Source organism: Callithrix jacchus, chromosome 2 (assembly GCF_049354715.1).
Source record: "Callithrix jacchus isolate 240 chromosome 2, calJac240_pri, whole genome shotgun sequence".
Classification (NCBI taxonomy): domain Eukaryota; kingdom Metazoa; phylum Chordata; class Mammalia; order Primates; family Cebidae; genus Callithrix; species Callithrix jacchus.
Window position 1 is genome coordinate 34,694,616 of NC_133503.1, and position 23,831 is coordinate 34,718,446.

A 23,831-nucleotide genomic window follows, 5' to 3' on the forward strand; every position below is an offset into this window, starting at 1 on the left:
AAGGTAGCAGAATAGGCAAAAAGCAATAGTTTTCTGTCCTGTTGCGATAACTCTCACTTTGAGGATCTGAAATACCTTTTGCAAATTCACAGTAGCATCTGCACATTAGGGAAAGTTATATCGGTGATTTACGGAATGTCTGAAGAAAGGCAAAGAGGAGCATCAGGCACTTTGTCCCTTTCCATCCTCTGAAGCTGAGCTGGCAGGGTGTGGATATGGGGCAGGAACTCAGGCTCATGAGTGGAGAGAGCACTCCTGAGACCCACTGTGGAGGCCTCAGCGATCTGAGCTCCCCACTGGAGGCAAAGGCCCCACTGCTTCTCCCTGACTGTGCAGGGCCATGCTGGAAGCTACTCACCTCTCTGCTTCAGCTCTAAGACAACCAGGCTTATGGTTAGAGATGGACTACCACCATAAGTGGATGATTGATGCTTTTGACACCAGTGGATTCCAACAGTGTTTGGCAACTAGTGGGCAACTACCAAGCCTGAACTGTTGTTGGAGCTTTCCTAAATAGCTGTTTTCCAGAGTGACAGACCCCAAAGGGACACAGGGTCAGCAAGGAAGGGCATGGAAATGGTGGCCCCATACTCTAGGGTCAGCCTGGAACATCATCTGGATTGCTTACACAGGCTTTTAATCCCAAGGAGGAGTTATAGGTACTTAGAGAAGCATTAAAGCCTCCAGCTTCCCACTGAACACACCATCTATCCATTTACTCAATATGGAGGCTGCACATTGCATGTAGGGCATGTACTGTTCTCAGCCTTCAGAGATCAAGATGAACCAAGAGTCCACCATCCAAGAGCTTCATCTCTGCAAAATGTGGAATCATTCAAAAGCCTTTAAAAAGCACCAATTGCTGTGCTCCCACCCAGAAGAATTGGATTAGAAATTCTGTGGATGTGGTCTAGGCACTTATTTTTTTCTGAGATGGAGTTTTTGCTTTTGTTGTCCACGCTGGAGTGCAATGGTATGATCTCGACTCACAGCAACTTCCACCTCCAGGTTCAAGCAGTTCTCCAGCCTCAGCCTCCCAAGTAGCTGGGATTACAGGCGCCCACCACCACGCCTGGCTAATTTTTGTATTTTTAGTAGAAATGGGGTTTCATTATGTTAGTCAGGCTGGTCTCGAACTCCTGACCTCAGGTGATCCAAATGCCTTGGCCTCCCAAAGTGCTGGGATTACCGACGTGAGCCGCCGTGCCCGGCCTAGGCATTTTTTGTTGACAAATCATAATTGTATACATGTACGGGGTACAATGGATGTTTTGATATATGTATGCAATATGTTATGATCAAATCAAGCTAATTAACATATTTCTCACCTTGCTTACCTATCATTTTTATGGTGAGACATTGAAATTTACTTTCTTACTTATTGTGAAATATATAATACATTTTTATTGATTATAGTTATTCTGGTGTCTAATAAATCTCAAAATCAATTCCTTCTGTCTCTCTGAAACTTTGTACTCTTGATTGACAACTCCCCACTCCCTCCCTCCCCACCTCCCCAGCCTCTGGTAACTATAGTTCTACCCTCTTCTAGAGTTCAATTTACTAGATTCCCATCTATAAGTGAGATCATGTGGTATTTGTTTTTTGGAAGCTGAGGCACTGGTGGTTTTTTGTTTTGTTTTTTTACAAAGCACCCAAGTGGTTCTATTATGCCGCTAAGTTTTGGAACTCCTTGTCTAGAGAGATACAATGCCTCCTTGCGTATCTATAATCCCTGCTTTCAGGAGCTTATGGTTAAGAGGTTATAGCCTGGCTCCTGAAAAGAGCCAAGAGGTTCTCGACAGGGGATTATTCGCCCCCTGGCCTTCCTCCAAGAACATTAGAGACAGTATCTGGAGATATTTTTGGTTAACACAAGCTGAGGGTAGGTTGCTACTGGATGGAGTCCAGGGAGGCTGCTAAACAGCTTTTAATGCCCCAGGCAGTCCTCGCAGCAAGGAATTCTCTGGCCCAAAGTATTAATGGTGCTGGGGTTGAGAAAAGTTATTGAGTCTTTCTGCTTAGAAAACCAATGCGGCAAACAGTTTCCATTGGTTAATTTGTTATGCACTTACCGTGTTCTAGGTACCTTGTGTTATAAACACTGACTATTGTTTATTAGGCACTAAGATTTGTTCTCATTATATGGATGAGAAAATCAAGGCCCAGAGGTCAAATAACTTGTCTAAAGCCACATGACTAGTAAGTGAAGGAGTTGGGACTTGAACATGTGCAGTCAGGCTCCTGGCCACAACACTACACTGCTGCCTAGCAAGTTCTATTTTCCTTCTCCTGGGAGTTTTTCCAGGCACAAAAGTGATCACGATTTATATTTACATATATACATGCTGGAATGATTCTTTCTCTTCTGAAGATTTGCTCCTTGAGAAAAACAAAGCTTCCTTATGTAAAAGATAGCCCTTCTGAGCAAGGAGATTAATGGATATTGATTATTTTTGTGGCATGTGACCAGGCCAGAGCCACAGAAGTGCTTAGAGGAATTCTCAAAGTGGAAGATGATTGATGCTTTGGACAACAAGGGATTCCAACAGTGTTGGCAACTACTGGGCATCCTGCAGTGCAGTTTGGGGTACTGCCTGATCAGCCAGACTGTGTTTGTGACAACTCTGATCTTCTTAACTCTGAGCATCTGTTAAAATGATGCCTCAGCGGGAAAACACAGTAGGAGAATGTCTGCTTAGGGCATGTGAGTGTCTGACTGGCCTCTCAGACGTCTTCTAGAAAGCCCTGCTGTCCTCAGGTCCCCTTTGCTCACTGGCCCTTCCTGCACTTTGTGCAGACAGAGAAAATGAAACAGAGCCCAGCAGAGGGCATCTGCCCTCTCTTGAGTGTTTCTGCCATGGTCACTGCACTTAGGGAGAGGATGTCAGCCAGTTGTGCAGCTATGGTTGGCATCATTCTCTCTCTGAGCACATATTTAGGCCAGAAGGCCCTTTGGGGTTGGAACAGTGTCCATTGTGTTTGTGAGGCCCATGCAGGCCAGCAGACTAAGAAACTTATTTTATGTTCCATATCTAGTAGGCAGAGGACTTCAGCAGTTAGCCATAACACTGTACTGCTACCTGATAAGTTCTATTAATCCTTGCATCTGCTAGGAGTCTTTCCAGGTAGAAAAATGGACCCATTCATGGCATGACTATAAAATGTGCACAAAATGTTCATTTTTGGAATAAAAGGAGGCAAGGGACTTCTGATAGAGGTGCTGGTTTAACTTCAGGGCTAGTGGCAATGTGGGTTGAAACAGTCCTCCATCCCCTTCCCTCTAAGCTTGCCCTTTTCTCCTTGGCATTCTGCTCTGAGGGGAACTTTCTAAGTGCTGTGCCCTGTGGGTACATTTTGTGTGCTCCCAGCCCATGTCTATGAAGGAATCTTGAATTGATGGCAGGGAATTGAAGTTTACGGAGGACACTGACTTTCTGTGGTACCATCATTTGTGGAGATCTTCCACTTTTATTAAAAATGCAGTCTATTGCCAAAGAATTTCAATCCCCAGTCTTGGCAGGCCTATCAGACCTACTGTTTAGCTCCCTCTCCATCTCCCACAGATTTGTTCCCCCCGTTTTTTCCTTTCTTCAGGCTGCTTCTACCTCAGAGGGTGATACTGTGTTCTGTTGACAGAGAAGTTGAAGCTGTCAACAGGAACACCTTCAACTGTTCTCCTGTCGTCATCATCAGTGTAGCTGACAAACGGAGCCAGGATTATGCTTCCTGGTCCTTCTTGCGAAGGTGTGGGAGGCATGACTAACTCTTCACAGTGAGAGGCAAGCAGAAACGACGTGTGTCACATGCAGGCGAAAGCACGCAATTGCTAGGGTGCTTGCGATTTCCCAGAGCCGGATGACCCTCCGGCATCCAGGAAACATTTAAGAGGGTGACTCTTCTCTCAGCTGGGATTCCTGAGAGAATTCGGTTCCAAGATGGAAATAAGATGAGCAATAAATAAACTCACTTTTGTTAAAAGCCGCCGTGACTTTAGTTTTGTTTGTCAACACAGTGTAACAGCCTATCCTGGCTAATATCTTGTCCCTTTCACCCAAAAAATCTGCTCCATCTTCGCCCACCCTGTTTCGTTTCCAGCCTTTTCCAGAGGAAGAGCTGTCTCTCCATCTATCCTAATCTTTACAACCACTCCTGATTAAGGTCCTCCAGTGGTTTCCCATTGTTCTTTAGAAAAATAATAAAAAGATTAAAATCCTGAGGGAGGACTACAAGGCTCACACGGTCTGTCCCCTGCCTGCCTCCTTACAGACTCAGTCACACCCAGTCCTCCCACGGCCCAGCGTGACCACATTCATCTTCTTTCAGTTCCTCCTGTACACCATGTCTCTTCTCACCACAGGGCCTTTGAACATGCTTTGAACATGTTCTTTCTACCCAGTGCCCTCCCTGCCTCAGAGGGCACCTCTGAAGTTCCAGGGTCTCATTTACTTTCCTCATGTTTTAGCTTTAAGAACAAGCATGGGCTTTTCAGTGAGTGAATGAATAAAAATCACAGAGGATTTTAAAAAAATACAACAGTGTGAAGAAAAAGGGAACTATGTAAGTGAGGGAGAGCTAGTGGGTCCTCTCCACCCTCTGCACTTTGTTCCCTCCCCACAGTCCTGTCCCAGGTCTTCATTGTTGTGAGACTAGCATTCTGAGCCAGGAATAACCCAAGGGGCATGACAGAACCAGGAAAGGGCACCTCAACATTCCAGGGACTGGAAGGTTCGGGAGGAGTGGAGCTGCCTCTTCAGGAGAGAGGAGATCTCCTCAATTGGAAGGAAAGATGGCTGGCACCATGAGCAGAGGCCCTCAAACCAAGCTGCATCCCAAGACGCTAGAACCAGGGCCACCTGCAAGTCTGAAAGAGGTCATAGCTGTGAATGCTACTTTGCTCAGCTGGTGAAGTGCTTAAGAGACTTCTCCCACCCCACTGCAGAGGCTGCTGCTATTACAGCCGCAAGACACCGGTTCCATTTCACTCACTAGACTGGTAACTCTTTGAAGGTAATCCTGTGTCTTATTCTGCTTGAATCCTTGGAAGGCTGAGCTCAGTGTCTGCAGACCTCACCGGCGGTGGTTAAGACAATTTGTCAGAGGGAACAAATCACGCTTGTTGGTGATACTGCCATGCTTGCCTGATAATATATGTGCTTTCTGCCATGAAGTAATCTATTTTGGAAAATAATATTTACATATTTTGTTTTTTCCCCAGTAGTAGGCCTTTGCTTAGCAGCATCCAAAAGATGCTCCTTTGTAGGTAGAGTTAAGGCCTCTCTCATGCAAAACAGAAATGTCTGGGTCTCTTTGCCCCACTCTCCTCCTAGAGGACTGATATTCATGAAGTTCTTTTGCAGTGAATAGGAGCTCTCACCTGATCCTCACTTAAGGCAGAGTGGGATCAGGAAGGAGGAGGGAATGGTGTAGGGGAGGGAAAGGAAAAGATCATCTCTGTAAGCCCAGAGATGAGGAAGCAATCTAGAGGAGAGAGAGGGAGGGATAAGAGTGTGTCTTCTGATGGACAAGTTGAATAGAGTGCCAACAACTCTCTCGGTCTCTGTTACCCATCACTAAGCACTGACCACATGGTAGACACTGGGGTCCCTTTGTGACTGCAGCCCGGGCCCAGATGGGCCTAAACTGGGATTCAGAGACTGATTGGGTTGGTTCCCAGTTGTTTGGACTGGAAGTTTCCTAAGCATGTGTTTAGAGTTGATATGCAGTGGAAGGAGAGGGCCTTTGAGAAGGATAGTTAGGCAGGATTCCCAGAGGACAGAGACAGAGCTAGAGAAGATTGCAAGGTGTTTGGCTCTGCAGGGGAAGGACAAGGCCACTTTTTGTAGAGAGGCTGCAAACCAATGCTGGAGGGGCAATTTTCTTTAGCTGTGGAGCATAAGCAGAGTCCTGAGCTTAGGTGTGACTCAGTATGGGGGTGGGTTGTATCCCTGATTTTTCATGAGGCAAGCTTGGCTTTTGCAGGGACTGTGGCCTAGAGGGGCTAGGATGGACTGAGGTGGGTAAGAGAAATGTCCTAAAGTAATGTAGGCATGGACTATGAGCAATGTGTGTGTTAATACTGCCTCATTTGAACACATGGACATAGGAAGGGGAGCATCACACACTGGGTCTGTTGGGGGGAAATAGGGGAGGGACAGCCAGAGGTGGGGAATTGGGGAGAGATAGCATGGAGAGAAATGCCAGATATAGGTAATGAGGAGGAAGGCAGCAAATCACACTGCCACGTGTGTACCTATGTACACAATCTTGCGTGTTCTTCACATGTACCCCAAAACCTAAAATGCAATAAAAAATAAAAAATAAATAAATTAAAAAAGAATACCTCCTCCTTTATACCTATTGGCTACTGAAGCCTGAGGATATTTGAATAACTTGCTCAAGTGACCCAATTAATAAGTGGTTGGATACGGGACTGACTTCAATAGGTACCTCTCAGCTGCATCTCCAATACTGCTTCCCAAAAACCATGCTTGACATTTCAGATGACACACCCACCTGGGTTACTGGGGAGGCTGAGTGCCATCTTAAGGCAGAAGTCATGGGGGAACAACCATGTTCTCACAATGCCTTTGGTATTCTGGAAGGAATTTTAGGCTTTATGAATGATGTCCTTTCCCAGGGAGACATTTCTAGCATTCTCTGGGGAGATAACAAAGGACAAGCTAGGGAATGAGAAGAGTCCTAGAGTCCCAAGAAAGGGAGTCACCACTGAATGATAGCAATGATGCTTCCTCTTAGAGCTGCAGAGAACTTTGTAGATTCCAGAGCGCTTCCTCTCATATCAGTTCATTTGGAAGTTCACATACACACAAAAACCTGTGAAGCAAATGCTTGTATGTTCATTTTGCAAATGGGGAATGAAACTCAGAGAGCTTCAATGACTTGCCCAAGCTTCTAGCCTGATGGTTAGGAGAATCAGGCTAGAAATCTGGTCATCAGAAACCTGGTTAAGGATTCCTTCCCCTTTACCAGGTGCTCCCTTCAACTATGGTGGGCGACTTGTTTTCATCTAACAGAGGCTGGTGCTGCTGTGACTCAGCCAACCAGAGGTCCAGACATTAGGGCAGTGCCTGAAGATAATCAAGCATTCAAATGAAAGACACAATCCAGACTGCAGAACCAGCCACAGAGTAGAATCACCTTCATTCAGATCCTGGCATTTCATAGACTTAGAGGCTGATTATAGATTAGTTTCCCAAAGACTGATGCATGAAAAGCTAGTTTCACCTGAGAAGCAGTCTGTGGTCAGGTAATATACATTGTATCCTTCATCTATTAGGTAGTGATTTTTTTTTTTTTTAATAGAGGCAGGGTCTTGCTATGTCCCCCAGCCTGGTCTCAAAATTCTGGCATCAAGCATCCTCCCATCTCAGCTTCCCACAGTGTTGGCATTATAGGCCTGAACCACTCTGTAATGCATATTAAAGGTTCTATAATTTCTTTAAGCATAACAAACAAACAAACAAATAAACAAAAAGACTGTTTGTGTTTAACTAAAGGCTTCCAAATTTATTTGGACACAAAATATATTTTTTTAAGGTAACACCTATTAGCAGCCTATGGAACTGCTAAGAACAATTTGTTTTGTTAAGTTGCTTAATTAATGGGTTGATTTTATGCCATGTGGGCAGAATCTTGAAGATGTTTTATGATTTTATATTCCAGCCTGAAGCCTCCTGCAATATCTTTCTCTCTCTCTCTCTCTCTCTCTCTCTCTCTCTCTCTCTCTCTCTCTCTCTCTCGCTCTCTCTCTCTCTCTATCTATCTAATAAAAGGCAGTGTATTTATAAATAGGCCTTGGTGCTAGTTATTTCATAACCTGAATACTAGGGTTAGATTGTGCCCATGCAAGCATGCTAAAATTCATAAATTAAAAATGGAAGCCCATTATAATATTAATAAGACTTCTGAATATTGGTTAGCTTTCTGGTAATTCATGAAAAATAAATGTCAAGGAGAGCTATGAGTCTGCCCTCAGTCTTATGATGGCATACAAGGTTTGAGAAAATACATCTTTTGGAGGTCTTAGAAATGAGCAGGGCTGACATTTTATGCAGGTCATTTATCATTTTCCTACCTATGGATTATAGCAGACACTTGACATTCATGATGGATTTCCTGAGACCTTATGACTCCCTTAATTGACAAATAACATTGGAGCCAATCATTTCCCTCATGAAACCCTTTAATTCTTACTCAAAGTATCATGTTCATGGAGGGCTTCATTTCTTCCTTCTCATTCATTCCCAGGGTCATTTTGAACTTGGTAATTGACCAAAGAAGACATGTAGTTATAAGGTGGGGATCAGATTTCTGGATTAACCGAGTAACTCTACCCGCCATGACAGTTTTGCTAGGAGATTTGAATTTATGTTTCAGAGAAATGGTGAAAGCCCACATGCCATGGACTGTTGGAGTTGTGCATAAATAGCCCAAACTCTGAATATAAATCTGCAAATGCCAAGCATCTTCTTTCATCTGCTTTTTAGACATCTTCACCATGAGCTGGGAGGGAGGAGGAAAATCTGGCTACAGGGAGGAAGAACGTTTGTAGTTCTGGGAACTCCAGCTCATTTTTACCACTGACCAACAGCTTCCACAGCAGGGTTTGTTTGAACCCCAAGGGCAAGGATATCTCAGCAGCTTCAGGAAGTGACTGCTGTGCTTCAGAGAAAAGCCTCTGCGAGGCTCGGGTTAGATTGAAGGTGAGTTTTCCTGAGCTGAGTAAATAGGATTGTACTGTACTTGAAACTGCACTCTGATTCTCCCAACTTCCAAAAACCCTGTGCTTTCTAATATTAATCTCTAAGGTCGCCTTTCCCATAGGTCATCAATTTTATCTTTGAGCTCAGAGTCTTAGGCAAAAGCTATTTTTCTTAAAATTTGTGATAATTATAATAGCAAAGTAAAAGGGCAGGAAGATTTTATCAAACTTGGAACCTCTCCCCGGATGAATTTCATAGATATATATGGTTGTTGAAGGCACAAATTAAGACACACACAAATTAAGATAAGCAGGAAAGAGAAGGAATGCCCAGAGGCCAATCTGGGGCCTTTAAAAATACCATTAAGTTTTGATCAGATGAAAGAGCTGAAAAAATTAAAACCCCTCAAAGAGATTCAGCTCCTTTGCTTATGTGAAAAGCACATTGATATTTAAACATGTGGATCTTTGGAATGCTCCAGTTTTTATCAGGATGAATAATGTCATCTAACAAATTCTAAAGAAGATTCTAAAGAAGCCAGTGCAGATTCTAAAGAAGCCAGAGTAGATCCAAAATGGGAATGGAATTGACTTTTGCTCCTTGTAATCTTAATCTGAGTAGCCACTACAGGTCTGAGGGCTACTGGTGACCACAGCCATTAAAGACACCTGGATGTCTATGGAGGGGGTGGCATGAGCTTACTTTTGGGAAAGTCTACTTGAGCTTCCTTAGGGCTTTCATATGCCTTTGGAGTGCAATTCTTCTAAGCCTCCCAGGGCTGTTGATCCCATAAACCCTTTACACGAACACATTTTCTACTAGTCCCCAAGCACACTGAGTAAGCTCAATAAATGCTTTTGAAAGACCTGAATTCTATGTTTCTCATGAAGACTTGGGAACAGGCTATCTAACTGATAGGAGCCCTTGCAGTGACATTGTCCCTGCCAGTGGGTTGAGGTAAAGATCTCTTCTGCTGTCCAGGTTCAAGTCCTGCTTAGGCACTGACTCTCATGCTTCTGCTCTCTCTCCTGGTGGGCTGGGGGCTGTGGGAAGGGATGGTGGAGGGGATCTGAGCAGCCCTGCAAAGCTGACAGCTAGCTCCCTGTCTAGAGAGAATTTGGGTGTCATCATGGTCACCTTGTGGGAACATAAAATACACATGACCAGCAGCTCTGCGAGGAGAGGCGAGGTAGGAAGACCAGGAGAGATGGGGGAGCTTACCTTCTTGACTTCATATTTAATGGCGAGTTTGATCCGGCTCAGACTCGGACGGTGGTGGTCGGACCAGACTTGGAAGTTCACATCGCCATTTAAAATCGCTTCCACCTCTTCTGTGTCTCGGCACAGGTCCAGCACGCCCACTACAAAATCCTTGCACTGCATAGATAACTTCCTGTAATCGTTCTAACAGAATAAAGAGAAATCAGGGGTGTGTCACACGGAGCCCCGCAGATTGGCTTGCCTAGCACAGCAGTGTTGATCAGCAACCGCTCACCACATGTGAGCTTACGGAGCACATTGGATGCACTTACTGAACGCAGCGGGATGTGCTGGGTGCAGAAGGCAGGGCAATTTCTCTTGACACGCAACCTAAAAGACATCTTCTCTAAGCTGGCATGTGTGAAGGTGCGGCCCATGGGCCACTTGCATCAGAATCACCTGAGGTGTATGCTAAAGTTGCAGATTCCCAGGCCCCACTCCAGACTTATTGAGTCAGAATGCCTGGTGGTGGGTCCTGGGAATCTGTTTTTAACTTTGCTTTCTAATGAAGTGGACGTCTGTTGCAGCCCATCCTGGGCTCTTTCAAAACGACAGTTTTCTATGCCCAATTCTGAGTCAGTTGTGAGGAAGGAATAATAAGGACTTGAACTTTTTTTTTTTTTTTGAGACAGTTTCGCTCTTGTTACCCAGGCTGGAGTGCAATGGCGCAATCTCGGCTCACTGCAACCTCTGCCTCCTGGGTTCAGGCAATGCTCCTGCCTCAGCCTCCTGAGTAGCTGGGACTACAGGCACGCACCACCATGCCCAGCCAATTTTTTGTATTTTTAGTAGAGACGGGGTTTCACCATGTTGACCAGGATGGTCTCGAACTCTTGACCTCGTGATTCACCTGCCTCCGCCTCCCAAAGTGCTGGGATTACAGGCTTGAGCCACCGCGCCCGGCCAAGGACTTGAACTTTTAAGGCTGATGTAAATAACATTTCACTCATTTACCACCAATGTATCTTGGTGACTGCTGCATACAGGAAAAAAGGCTAATATGCTAAAATTGGGAAAAAGTATGCACAAGTGTGCTTTTTTATGTTCCAGAAAATCTGCTTGTAAATTATAAATTTAAAAATCAAATGTAATTTAACAGTATCTTTTCTTACTAGAAATCCTTTTGTATGGCAAATCATGGCTCCTTAAATCACCTGCCTGTTGAATAAACATTTTCAACCTTGTTGTTGTTTCATATTTGATGGGCTGCTCCCAGGTTTCTCTCTTCCTTCCCCGAAGTACACCTTTCTTAATACCTGGAGAGGCTAACTTCCTTTCCTCGTGACATGCCAACGTCTCTTTCCCCTAAACGAACTGCTTACCTTTTAGATAATGATCCAAAATGTTGGACAAAGAATGTTTGATGTTACTTCATTCCCCTCCTCCCCAAAAATACTTTCCCCAGAGGCCTCCTTGGTAGTTTCTTAGTTGAAATGAGTCTATTCAGAAAGTACACAGAGCCAAATGTCACTTTATCAATGTCAACAATGCTCAGACTGCTAGATAGCAGCTGGCAAACAGGACTGTGGTTGTGCTTTTCCAGAACATGGATTCCTCAGCCAATAGGTGGGAGCCGGGCAAACTGCAGAAGCTCAGCCATTTTTCTGAGTTAATGATTCTAGTCTCCTTCCAGGGTTGCTGTATCAAACTGTCACTTTGCATTAGAGAAAGAGGTAAGTCTTTGTTTACTCGGAAGAGGAAAAGGATCAAGAAAACATTTTCAGATGAGAATAGCTGCCCTTTATTTTTATATATAATTTAGGTAGAAGAAGGGAGTTTCAAAAATTCTGGATGGAAACATGACCTCTCGGCTTAGGCAGGTAAGAAACTTGAGGGGTTCTAGGTTTTGGTACCAAGCAAAGAGCTGGTCTGAAGTGCTGGGTTGGAAAAGCCATGTTCTGTGCTCTTCTGCCATTCATTCATCCTTTCATTCATTCATTTATTCATCACTGAGAATCTGCTATGTAGCTGACAATGAAAAATTAGCAGTGAACAAGGCAAGTCTCTGGGTAGTGTGAGGAGGTTTGAGTTCCGCCCTTAGGTTTGCACAGGTGCAAGGCTAAATGAAACTTGCTCAGATCTTTTCCTTGCTAATATATTCTGCAGAGTAGTGATAAGCCAGAGGTAGGAGGCTTAAGGTACACTGGGCTGAGCAACATGGATGAGGTGATTCACCTCACCACATGGACCCATTCAACTCTGGCATCTCCTCTGTGGCAACTTAGGTTTCATTACATAACTTTATTACCCCTTTTCTAAGAACAAGGAATCTCTGAATGTTAATACCTGTTATCAGTAAAACAGATAGTGCCCTGTTGGCTAGAGCATAACTCATCTCGTGGTGGAAACTCCTGTATAGAGCTGAGGACATGGGTGGGTATAGGAGAGGAAGTATAAAGGATTTGAGCCAGCTCTTGTCCCAGGCTCCCCATGTTGGAGCGAGTCAGGCTGTATTTCCCGGAGCTTCCTCACATGTCTGGGTTCAGTGCAGTTCAGAACAGAATGTGACACTTCATTAGAGACTGTCACTTCCCTGGGCTCTTTCAGCCAGCCTGCCATCAGTAGGGAAGGCAGCAGAGCAGGCAAAGCAGGTAATTTGCATTTTGCCTTCTGCATTAGGCACTTGGGCAGGAAAGCAATAAGCCTTGTGGTGTCTGCAGATGGCTGGAGGGGATAGAGGGAACTCATCCCTGCCAGGAAGAAGGAGACAACACGGACGTGAATGGACGCAGAGAGGGCCATAGATAAACATCTCTGGGGAATTGCGATGATTATAATTTACTGAGTCAACCCTGAGCTCAATTAGCCTTCCAAGACACACTCCTCGCTGTAGTTGGTAGGAGACGAGATACATACTCAAGACTACAGTCTTGTGTGAAGGAATATTTTTAAAAAATATTCCTGAACACTAAGGCCTGCCAGTTCTAATGAGTGACATATGCTCTACCTGCATTATCTCCCTCACTCCTTATAAAAACTCCCAGGATGGAAGGCTGATTACCATTTCCAACTTCCAGATGAGGGAACTGAGACGAGAGAGATAAAGTAGTAGGAGACTTACTCTCTTCTTATATCAGCCACTGATCTCTAGGTCCCTCTCTCGCCTTCCTTGGATACTTAGCCCTCTCTCATATCAGTCTCCCGACATTGACTGCATTGTTATTCTGGATGGTTTCACTATCCTGGAAGATGAGCATCACGTTCCCTGCCCTTTCAGTTCCTTGACAGTCCCCTTTCTAATGACCTTCTCAACCCAAACTCAGCTATTGATTCCCTAAGTTATTCCAACAACTGCAGATCCTTCTCTACCCCAACTTTAAGTGTCCCTCCTCCAAACACCACCTCCTGTATGTCCAGCTCACTCCCTCTGGCACTCCAACTCCAGTAATCCTTTGATTCCACCTGCCCTACAGCCACTGACTGTTCCTCCTTTTCACTGGTTTTTACCCACCTTATGTCACTGTCTCCCTCCTTGCAGAGCTGATATTTCATGGTCAATAAAATGGTCTCTTGTTCTCCTTCTATTTCATTGTCCCTACTGGATAAAAGCCTGACCTTGGTTGTGTCTAACTCTCTACCAGTCTGGTCTTGCCCCTGCACAGTGAATGTGGCTGAGAACACACAGCTGCTCATTGTGCTGTAAATTCACTACTCCAGCCTCAGGTGGTCCTTAGTGCTCTTGGGCAGTTTACTCTCCCACTCTCCTGAACAGGCACTTCATACATTCTTCTTTCCTCAGTCCTCTAATATCTCCTCCTCCTCTCAGATGAGGACCTTGTTTCCTATTTTATCAAGAAAATGGAAGTCATCAGAAGAAAAGTCCCACATGTTCATACCTACTTGCGTCTCTGCTCCTGCACTGTGTTCCCTCCTCTGGCTGTGAATGAACTGCCCCTGATCCTCTCCAAGGCCACCTCCTCCACTTATGTGCTGGGTATCAGTCTCTTCTGGCTGCTCAAGGACATGGCACCTCAGTCTTCCTTTCTCTCTCCTGAATTGTCAATTTCTCCCTTTCCGTACTTGCTCATCATACAAACATGCTGTTACTTCTCTTGTTTTAAAAACTCTGCTTCTCCCTTCAATGACTACTCCAATTTTCTAATTTTATAGCAAAGCTCTTCAATCGGGTTGTCTACACTCATTGTCTCTGGCTGCCCTCCTTGTACCCTCTCTTGTCCCCTTCAGTCAGGCTTTCCCCTCCACTGACCTTACTGTGACTGTTCTTGTCAAGGTCATAAATCACATTCATGTTGCTGACTTCAATGGTTGGTTCCCAGTCCTCACTTTACCTGACCTTCCGAGTGCTCTAACATAGCCAATCACTTCCTCCTCCCTGATACACACTCTTCACTTGGCTTTCAGAATAGCATACTTTTCTGTCTTTATCTTTTTTCTGAATGACTACTTTCTGGATTCTTTGTAAATTCATTTTCATCTTCCTTACAATTTAATCTTGGAATTCCCCAAACATGTGTCCAGTAACTGGAATTTTTTATCCATTTATGCTGAATGCCTTATAGATTTTATGTAGTGTTATACATTTCAATACCACCCATACACTGGGGAGTCTGAAAGCTTTTACCAAGCTTTCTTCTCTGTATCCAATTAGCAACTTTATATCTCCATTTGAAGGTCTAATAGGCATTTTGAACTTCATAAAACTAACTCTGGATCTAGTCTGCTTCCTTATTTAGTACTCTCCATGCTTTCAGTTTTCCTAGAAGGAAAAAAGAACCCACTTGAATTTATCCTTGATTGCAACCTCCCTTTCATAACCCACATACAATTTGGTAGCAAATCCCGCAAGTTTTACTTGCCAAATATAACCACACCTTGACCTATTTTCACCAATTTTAGTATTTCTACCTTGGTCCAAATCAACATCATCTCTTGCTTGGATTAACCCTAGAGGCTACCAACTTGTCTCCCGGACTTTGTCCCGTCCTGTGTGGTGTATTCTCAATACACCAGGCAGAGGAATATTAGGAAAAATGCTCGGATTCTGGCCCTGCTCTGTTCACCCTTCCACAGGCTCCCTATCCAAGGTAAAAGTGGGGTCATCAGTCACTGGTCTCTGAGTCGCTCCCTCACCTTCCTTGGAGATTTTAGTTCCCGTCCCACATCATTCTCCCAACATCAACTGCTATTGTTAATTCTTCGTGATTTCAAAATCCTGGAAGATGACCCGCTGCCTACACTGTCCTCCAGCCTCCCCATTTTCTCCCTGTTTTTACTTCCTGTGGTTCTCCCCAACTCAGTTTGCTCCCACCACTCTGGTGCCCCTGCTGTTCTTCAAACACACTTGGTGTGGACTAGACCTTTACACTGGCTATTCCCCTTGCTTGGAACGCTCTTTCTCCAGATATCTACATGAACAACTCTTAAGCCTTCCCCAACTATCTTTTAATAAGACTGTGGCTCCTCCTTCCTCGTTACCCTTCCCTGCTTTTCCTTTTTGTTTTCTTCACACACTTAATGACTGCCTGATATACTACGTATTTCACATATTTTTTGTATTTATTGTCCATGTCTCCCACTAGAATATAATTTTCTCGAGGCCATGGATTTTTCTGTTTTGTTCACAAATGTATCCTGAGATCCTAAGCTTTTCCTGGAGCATGGTGGGCACTCAGCAAGCACTTGTTGAATTAACTGGAGCAGTGAACTTGTCTAAGATGGCACAGCCACGAAGTGATACAGCCGAGATTCAAAACAGGTTGCAGTGACTCAAATTCTGTTCTTTCCCTCTCATCCTGTTGCCTCTTGTGGCGCAGCATGTTTTCTTCTCTTCGGCACACTTGAGGCTCAATTGTGCTGACTCTCAACTAACATGGGGGAAAAAAAGGGTGAGTAGGGACAAAGATATATGAATCCCTGACAGATTCTACAGCAGAGTCAGTAAGTACACAGCTCTTGCAGTCAGAAGGACCTAGAATTGGAACTCTTGTTTTACTATTTGCCAGTAAAATTGATAAATTAAGCAAACCATTTAACTCTTATGCATCACAGTTTTCCATCTGTAGTAAAGTACACACTTAAATTCTTGGGAGAATTCAACACCAAAATTATGTCAAATGCTCAGTATAGTTAATAAAAATACCACAAAAAACAAAATAAAAACTTAAACAAAAACTGGTAATAAAAATGAGCATGTAAATGGCAGCCTACATGATTTGACTCTTGATCTCTTGCCCTTTGTAGTTTGTAATTATTGAAGTGGGAGTAAGACTGGCCCATGGGTAGGAGGAAAACAACAAAAAAATATCAGATAAAATCTTGATTTGTTTCTCTTTCTTGCACTCCAGATAAAATCCATAAATTAGAATGTCTTATAAATGGACTAATGTAGTATATAAGCTTTTGAGACTGGGTTCTTTCCCTCAGCATGATCATTTTGAGATTCATCCATGATGTTGCACGCATCCATAGTCAATTTTTCTATTTCACAACCACTGCGTAAATGTATTAGTTTGTTGATCTATTTACTCACTAAAGGACATTTTGTTGTATCCAGTTTTTGGCATCTGACAATTAAGAAGAAGACTGCTGGCCAGGTGTGGTGGCTCATGCCTATAATCCCAACACGTTGGGAGGCCGAGGTGGGCGGATCACCTGAGGCTGGGAGTTTGAGACCAGCCTGACTAACATGAAGAAAACCCATCTTTACTAAAAGACAAAATTAGCTGGCCGTGGTGGTACACACCTGTAATTCCAGCTACTCAGGAGGCTGAGGCAGGAGAATCACTTGAACAGAGGTTGTGGTTAGCCAGGATTGAGCCATTTCACTCCAGCCTGGGCAAAAAGAGCGAAACTCCATCTCAAAAACAAAAAAGCAAAACAAAACAAAGCAAAACTTGTACAGCTTTTACAGCCTTTTTTTTTTTTTTTTTTGAGACAGGATGATTTCACCATATTGGCCAGGTTGGTCTTGAACTCCTGACCTCAAGTGATCCACTTGCCTCAGCTTCCCAAAGTGCTGGGATTACAGGCGTGAGCCACTGCGCCTGGCCAATATTCCTGTGCAAGATTTTGTGTGAACATCATTTTTTTCTTTCTTTAGGGTAAATGCCTAGGAGTGGGATTGCTGAATATATAGTAAATGCATGTTTAACCTTGTGAGAAACTTCCAATTTGTTTCTGGAAAGGTTCTACCATTTTGCATTCTAGCAGCAAATTCAAAACATTCTAACGCTCCATATTTTCACCAGCACTTGGTATTGTTAATTTATTTCCTGCTTTTGTTTTTATATTTAGAGATGGGTCTTGTTAAATTGCCAGGCTGGTCATGAACTCCTGGGCTCAAGAGATTCTCCTGCATCAGTCTCCTGAGTAGCTGGGACTACAAGTGCAGGCAACTATGTCCTGCATGTCAATTTCTTTTCTGTGTCATGGTACCTCATTGTGATTTTAATTTGCATTTCCTAATGGCTAATGATGCTGCACATCTTTTTCTATGCTTATTTGCTTTCTTTGTATCTTCTTTGATGAAATATGTATTCAAGTCCTTTGTCCACTTACATTTTTTAAAAAAATTATTGAGTTTTGAGAATTCTTTATATACTCAAGATACAATTCCTTTTTAAGAGATAGGATCTGTAAATACTCCTTTCAGTCTGTGGCTTATGTTCACATTCTCTTAGTATCTTTCAGAGAGCAAACATTTTTAATTTTGATGAGGTCTGATATGGCTTGGCTGTGTCCCCACCCAAATCTCATCTTGACTTGTAGCTCCTGTAATTCCCTCATGTTGTAGGAGGAACCCAGTGGGAGATAATTGAATCATGCAGGTGGTTCCCCCATACTGTTCTTGTGGTAGTGAATAAGTCTTACAAGATCTGATGGTTTAATAAGCGGAAACCTCTTTCATTTGGCTCTCATTCTTCTCTTGCCTGCTGTCATGTGTGATTGCCTTTCACCTTCGGCCGTGATTGTGAGGCCTCCCCAGTCACATGAAACTTTGAGTTTATTAAACCCTTTTCTTTTGTAAATTGCCCAGTCTTGGGTATGTCTTTATCAGCAGTGTGAAAACAGACTAATACAAAGTCCAATCTATTATTTTGTCTTTTACAGTTATGCTTTTGATGTCACAATTAAGTAATCTTTTCTTAATACAAGGTCTAACTGTGTCCTCCAATGTTTTCCTCTAGAAGTTTTATAGTTCATGTTTTAAATTTAGGTCAATCACCCATTTTGTGTTAATTTTTGTATACGATGTGAGGTATAGGTTGAGGTATCTTTGATTGCCCACGGATGCTCATTTGTTCCAGCCTCATTTGTTGAAAAGATTATTCTTTCTCTATGTAGTTATTTTTGCACAACTGTCAAAAATCATTGACCACATTTGTATGAGTCTATTTCTGCACTCTCTATTCTGTTTCCTTGATCTACACGCTTATCCTTTCACTAATATCCACTGTCTTTGTTTTTGTAGCTTTATATTATCTTAAACCTAGGTACTTTGAGTCCTGCAACTTTGCTTTTCTTTTTCAAATTATCTTGGCTTTTCTCCTTTCTTCCCTTTACATATAAATTTGAAAATAAACTTGTTCATATCTACAAGAAGTTCTGCTGAGATTTTTATTGAAATTGTGTTAAATCTATCGATCAGTTTGGGCATTCAAACTCTTTCAAATTCTCCAAACCTCAAATATAATATGTATCTTCTCTTATTTAGGTGTTCTTTGATTTCTTTCATTCAGATTTTATAGTTTTCAACATACAGATTTCATATATGTTTTGTAAAATTTGTATCTAAGCATTTCCTTTTTTCAGCTATTGAAAATACTTTAAAATTTTTCTTCTTTTTAATTTTCATTATTATGTATAGATATATTGATTTTTATGTGTTGTTCTTATAGTCTGTGATCTTGCTAAACTTACTTCCTGGTGCCGTTAGATTCTTAGGGATTTTCTACATAGAGAAAAGTGTTGTCTGAAAATATGGATTGTTGTCCTTGAATAAACACCTACTTCCAATGTATTTATTGAGATGACGAGAAAACGCTCAGAAACATGCATTTACGTTGCTTTGAAGATTGATAAGGTTTTATTTCTAGGAACAAAATTCTGCCAACATTTTTTTTTGCTGGCTTTCAACCCAAATTAACGGCTCAGAGCTTTTTATGTAGTCAATACATTAAGCAATTTTGTAGCATATTCACTATTTATTTCTTGTTCTCTGTTCAACACAGGTAATAACTGAGATTCTTTAATTCTCAACTATCCAAGAAGTTCTTTTCTTTTCGTTTGATCTATAAATCTCCAGAGTTTATTTATTATTAAGATGAATTTCTAGCCCTTATACAGAAGTTGATTCCAAACCAGCTATCAAGACATGTTGATACCTTTAACTTTTGGTGCTAGAACCATTGTTTTGATAACATTAATTTCAGGAAATGATTAGTTTGCTTGACTTTGATTAAAAACTTCAACTCTCCAACTTTTTCAAAGCTATTGACAAACTTAAATTAGAAGAGAAGGAGAAGCTCATTACCCTGATCGGTCAAAAGTTAAATGAATGTCTCAGACTGACGCTGTAGAGACAGCCATACAATACAGGATAATTAACACTCGTTCCTCAATGGAGACCTTAGAAATTAGATTTTAAAAGAGTGTGGACTTCAAATTCACTCCCCCTCCTTCCCCTTAGGGATCCAGTTATGGGGAAGGAATATTCATGGGAATCTCCAGTTGAAATACAAGTGGAGCTAAGTCAACAGAAGTGTTTGGCTATAAACCTTATAGGGAGGTATTTCTGCTTTTGACGTTTAGGATGAGTCTGCTTAAGAAAGGGTTGCGCTAACAGTTTACAATAAAAGTGTTTAAAACATTTTAATATTTCATTAAATGAAATATTAAATAGTTGGTGACAACTATCTTGTAGACTTGATAGTATTATTATCCATGAATAAGAGGACTGAAAGTTGACCACTGGATTTAGCAAATTGGGAGTTGTTTATCACCTTGACTGGAGCAGTTCTGGAAGAGTGGAGGACATGTCTGGAGAGGGTGAAGACAGCAGGAGAAGAGGTATTGTGCCACAATTGGCAGGAGAAGAGGTATTGTGCCACAATTAGCAGGAGAACAGGGTCTGGAGGCAGGGAACTTAAGGCCAAATGGTGCTGAAACAATGAAAAACACCAAGGTCTGGGGGCAGGGAGTCCGAGGCCAATTCACACTGACTTCCTAAAAGAAAAATCACTGAGGTCTGGGGCAGGGAATCTAAGGCCAATTCTTGCTGACTTCCCAAAGCTGGATCAAAAGGAAAATAGCTGGGTCTGGGGGCAGAAAACCTAAAGCTTCCTAAAGCTAAGCCATGCCCCGGCAACAAAGGATCAAAGGCTGCTCTCCCTACAACCCTCTCCCTTCTACCAGTCTCAGATGGAAAGGGAGAGTGCCAGGGATGGGCTCCAGGCCAGGCAGGGACCATCCCTTCATCTGCACAGGGCGCCAATTCAGACTTTAATTAGCCACAGACCAAATCCTTCATCCACATAAGGGGTAGCAGGTAAGAACCTCAAACCTAGTACTTAAAACCCAGAAAACTTTGTAACTGGGCCCTTGAGTCACTTACTCCGGCCCCTCCCACCTTGTGGAGTGCTTTCTCTCTTTAACAAACTCAGGCTTTTGCTGCTTCGTTCGTTCCTGTGTTTCTTTCCTCTGCTACTTACTTCGCATATTTTGTTCAATTCCTTGTTCAAATTGCCAAGGACCTGGACAATTCATAGTCAGAAATAGGTCTGAAATAGATTTTAGGGACTGGCCTGGTGGCTCATGCCTGTAATCCCAGCACTCTGGGAGGCCGAGGCAGACGGATCATGAGGTCAAGAGATCAAGACCATCCTGGCCAACATGGTGAAAACCTGTCTCTACTGAAAATACAAAAATTAGCCAGGCATGGTGGCATGCACCTGTAGTCTTAGCTACTTAGGAGGCTGAGGCAGGAGGTAGAGATTGCTGTGAGTGGAGATGGTGCCACTGCACTTTAGCCAGGTGACACAGCAAGATCCCATCTCAAAAAGAAAGAAAGAAAAAAAGAAAGAAATTGAGAGAGAGAGAAAGAAAGAAAGAAATTGAGAGAGAGTGAGAGAAAGAAAAAAGAAAGAAAGAAAGAAAAATAGCTTTTAGGAGAAGATGAAAATAGACAGATTAGAAAGACAGGATATGATTGCTGGAGAACAATTAAGAGCCCATTTGAAATTCATGGTCATAAATTAGAATGAGGTCAGTTAATGTGGTTTTTTTTCCCTAACCACATTCATTTTCCTGGGTGCCAGCATGGAGCAAATAGAGAATTATATTTTACCAGGGTTGTGTTTTTGCCAAAGAGTACAACAAATCAAGAGAGGAGCAGAGGAGCTAAAGTGTACCTGAGGGAGTGATTCCAGTGACAGTTCATGGAATTGAAGCTGGTATGAAAGGAAGACAGGACTTTGATGGAGAAAGGGAAAGTGAAAAGATGGTTTGATCAGTGAGTTACAAGACCTGCCAGGTGCGGGGGAGGGGGTGGTAAACGATTGACAGAGTCGAGGGATTCAAGGGAGATGGAGAAATTGGAGTCGGAGAGTGTGATGTGCCATGCTTAGATAATGGAGAGCTTGCATTTATTGATCATGGAAAGTGTTGGCTCATATAGGCTCCTGGCGACTAAGGTACGGTGGAGGATAAGACCATTAGAGGAGGTAAGTCCATAAAACTGAGCCAGGGTGTTGGAAGGATGACCTGTGTATATATTGAAGTGCCCAAGCATTTAAACAGCAAGAACCACAATTGTGATACAGTGACCCATGGTTGCAGACTACAACAATGAGAGATAATGGGTGATATAATATGTTGAAATATGATTCAAAGATAGATGCTGTTAAGGAGGAGAGAAAGGAGACGAGAAACTTCTTTTTTGGAATTGGCAAGAAATGGCAGGAGGGATGCCCACCCCATCTCCAGGTCCAGTGCTCTGAAGACTGGGAGCAAAATTATCCCCAGTTGAAAGGGCTGCAGGAACGCTGTGTCCTCAGGGCTTTAGAGATAGCAAGAAGGTGGCACATCGCTCAGAGGAGGGGGTCAATAATGGTGGACTTTGCTGAGGAGGGACTGTGACTTTCAGAGAGTTAAACAGGAGAGCATTTGGGGATGAAAAGGAGGGTATGAGGATGGAAGAAGGAATCTGACAGCCTTCTGGAGAATTGCGTGCAGGTTCTGAGGGGTGATCTGGGAGACAGTGGCTTCCCATGGTGAGGACCTATAGAGAATTAAAATGTGTAATTACAGGATGTTGAGAGGAGTCAGTGCGGTGAAGTGGGGAGCACACAGCCCAAAGCTGAGCGCACAGGTCACCTTCAGTACCCTTTGGTTAACACAGGACTTCAAAGTTGCATCTTGCCCTAGTGCTTTCTTTGTACACATCCTCCAACTCAGCTGATGGGTAAGAAAATTCTGGATGTTGAGATTTAACACATATGGCTGAATTTTTATTAATTAAAACTGGATTCATTAAAACAATTAATGGATGTGAAATATTGGATAAGAACCTGAGCCTAATGCTCACTATGGCAGATGAAAATTGAAAAGCTTCAATCCATGTTTTAGCTTCCATGCATACAATTAACTGTTTCATTAACCTTTAGCACATCAATAAACTCATGCTCCAAAGGATCAAGGCAAATATGCTTTGGCATTTCATCTCCATTTAGGAATGCAGAGCCAAGGAAGGTGGTTCAAGTTTAGTGCAGAGACAAACAGTCAGCATTTCTTGCCTCAGCTTTCTCAGGGGTATTTAGGCAACTCCTGGGTCCTCAGAGTCCAGGGTCCTGCCCCAAGGGTGGAGCAGTGTAGGGCTGGCTCTTTGTCCCAATGATCCCCTGAGAGCTCTCACTCTCCAGTTCTGCCACTGTTTACCCACTGCCTCCCTGACTTTTTTTGCTCTCTGCAGAGACTGTCCTTTATTAATCCCAAACATACTCCCTGCTTTTCCGAAGGGATCTCTGTGTCCTAAGTGTTTCAGCAATTAGGAAAGATGGCTGTGCATGGGTGATCTTAGAATTTTTCATCATGGGCCTGTTCAGTCTTGCATGAGAAGGAGGACTGGGAGGTCAGTATTTGGGTTCGAATCACAGCTTTGCTGCACCGTGGCTGTATGATTTTGAATGTATAACTTAATCTCTCTGTGGGCTCTAATTTAATCTGCATCACAGGGCTGATAATGTCATCTACTTTATAGCATTGTTGCCAGGAGCAAACTGAAAAAGATAACCCAAATAAGGTGCTTCACACAATATGTGGCAAGTATTGGGTAGTATTATGATGATCCAGAGTGTGTAGGTTAGCATAGAGCATAAGCACAGATAACTTGTCTATTTGGGGGTTGATCTTCAAGTGCTTCATCTAACAAAGCTGGCAGACCCCCTCATTGGAATCATTTCCAGAACTTCACCCAGTGTGAGTCCCCAGGTAGAAGTCCCCAGGCAGGCAGCAGGGAAGAAGTTTGGGGCACAGGGATTGGGGCAGAGTCCTGCTCACTTACCCTTCAAGTGCTGGTGCCAGGACGCTGAGCACTGAATCTGCAGGTCGTTGCACACCACCTTCCTCAGCCAGGCAGCGCTGCCAGTGCTTCTGCTGGCACATTGGTCTCCAGTCTAGTTTTTGGTTTACTTAATTGGCAGCTGCTGACATTGTGAGGGGCTCATAGCACATTGACATGGCGTTTGTGAAATCCCAGAAGTAATGGATTGTTCTGCTTGTTTTTTTTTTTTTTTGCTGTTGTTTTTTAAAACAAGTCTCCTCTGTTAGATTCAGAGATTTGTGGGAGGACAAAGGTTGTCTTTCAAGGAAACAACTCAGGTATTTTGT

General features: G+C 43.0%; 1 protein-coding gene across 5 annotated transcripts in view; it reads right to left on the reverse strand.

Moving 5' to 3' along the window:
• TRPC7 (transient receptor potential cation channel subfamily C member 7) overlaps positions 1–23,831 on the reverse strand; it is a 139,146-nt gene that overhangs the window by 81,914 nt on the left and 33,401 nt on the right. For 3 of the 5 annotated variants that reach the window (XM_078365747.1, XM_035285445.3, XM_002744182.7), the window contains exon 3: positions 9,948–10,130. The exons of the other annotated variants lie outside the window; for them this stretch is intronic. In XM_078365747.1, the coding sequence (XP_078221873.1) occupies positions 9,948–10,130 (183 nt within the window). The remainder of the gene's footprint in view (positions 1–9,947; positions 10,131–23,831) is intronic. 5 annotated transcript variants of the gene reach the window in all.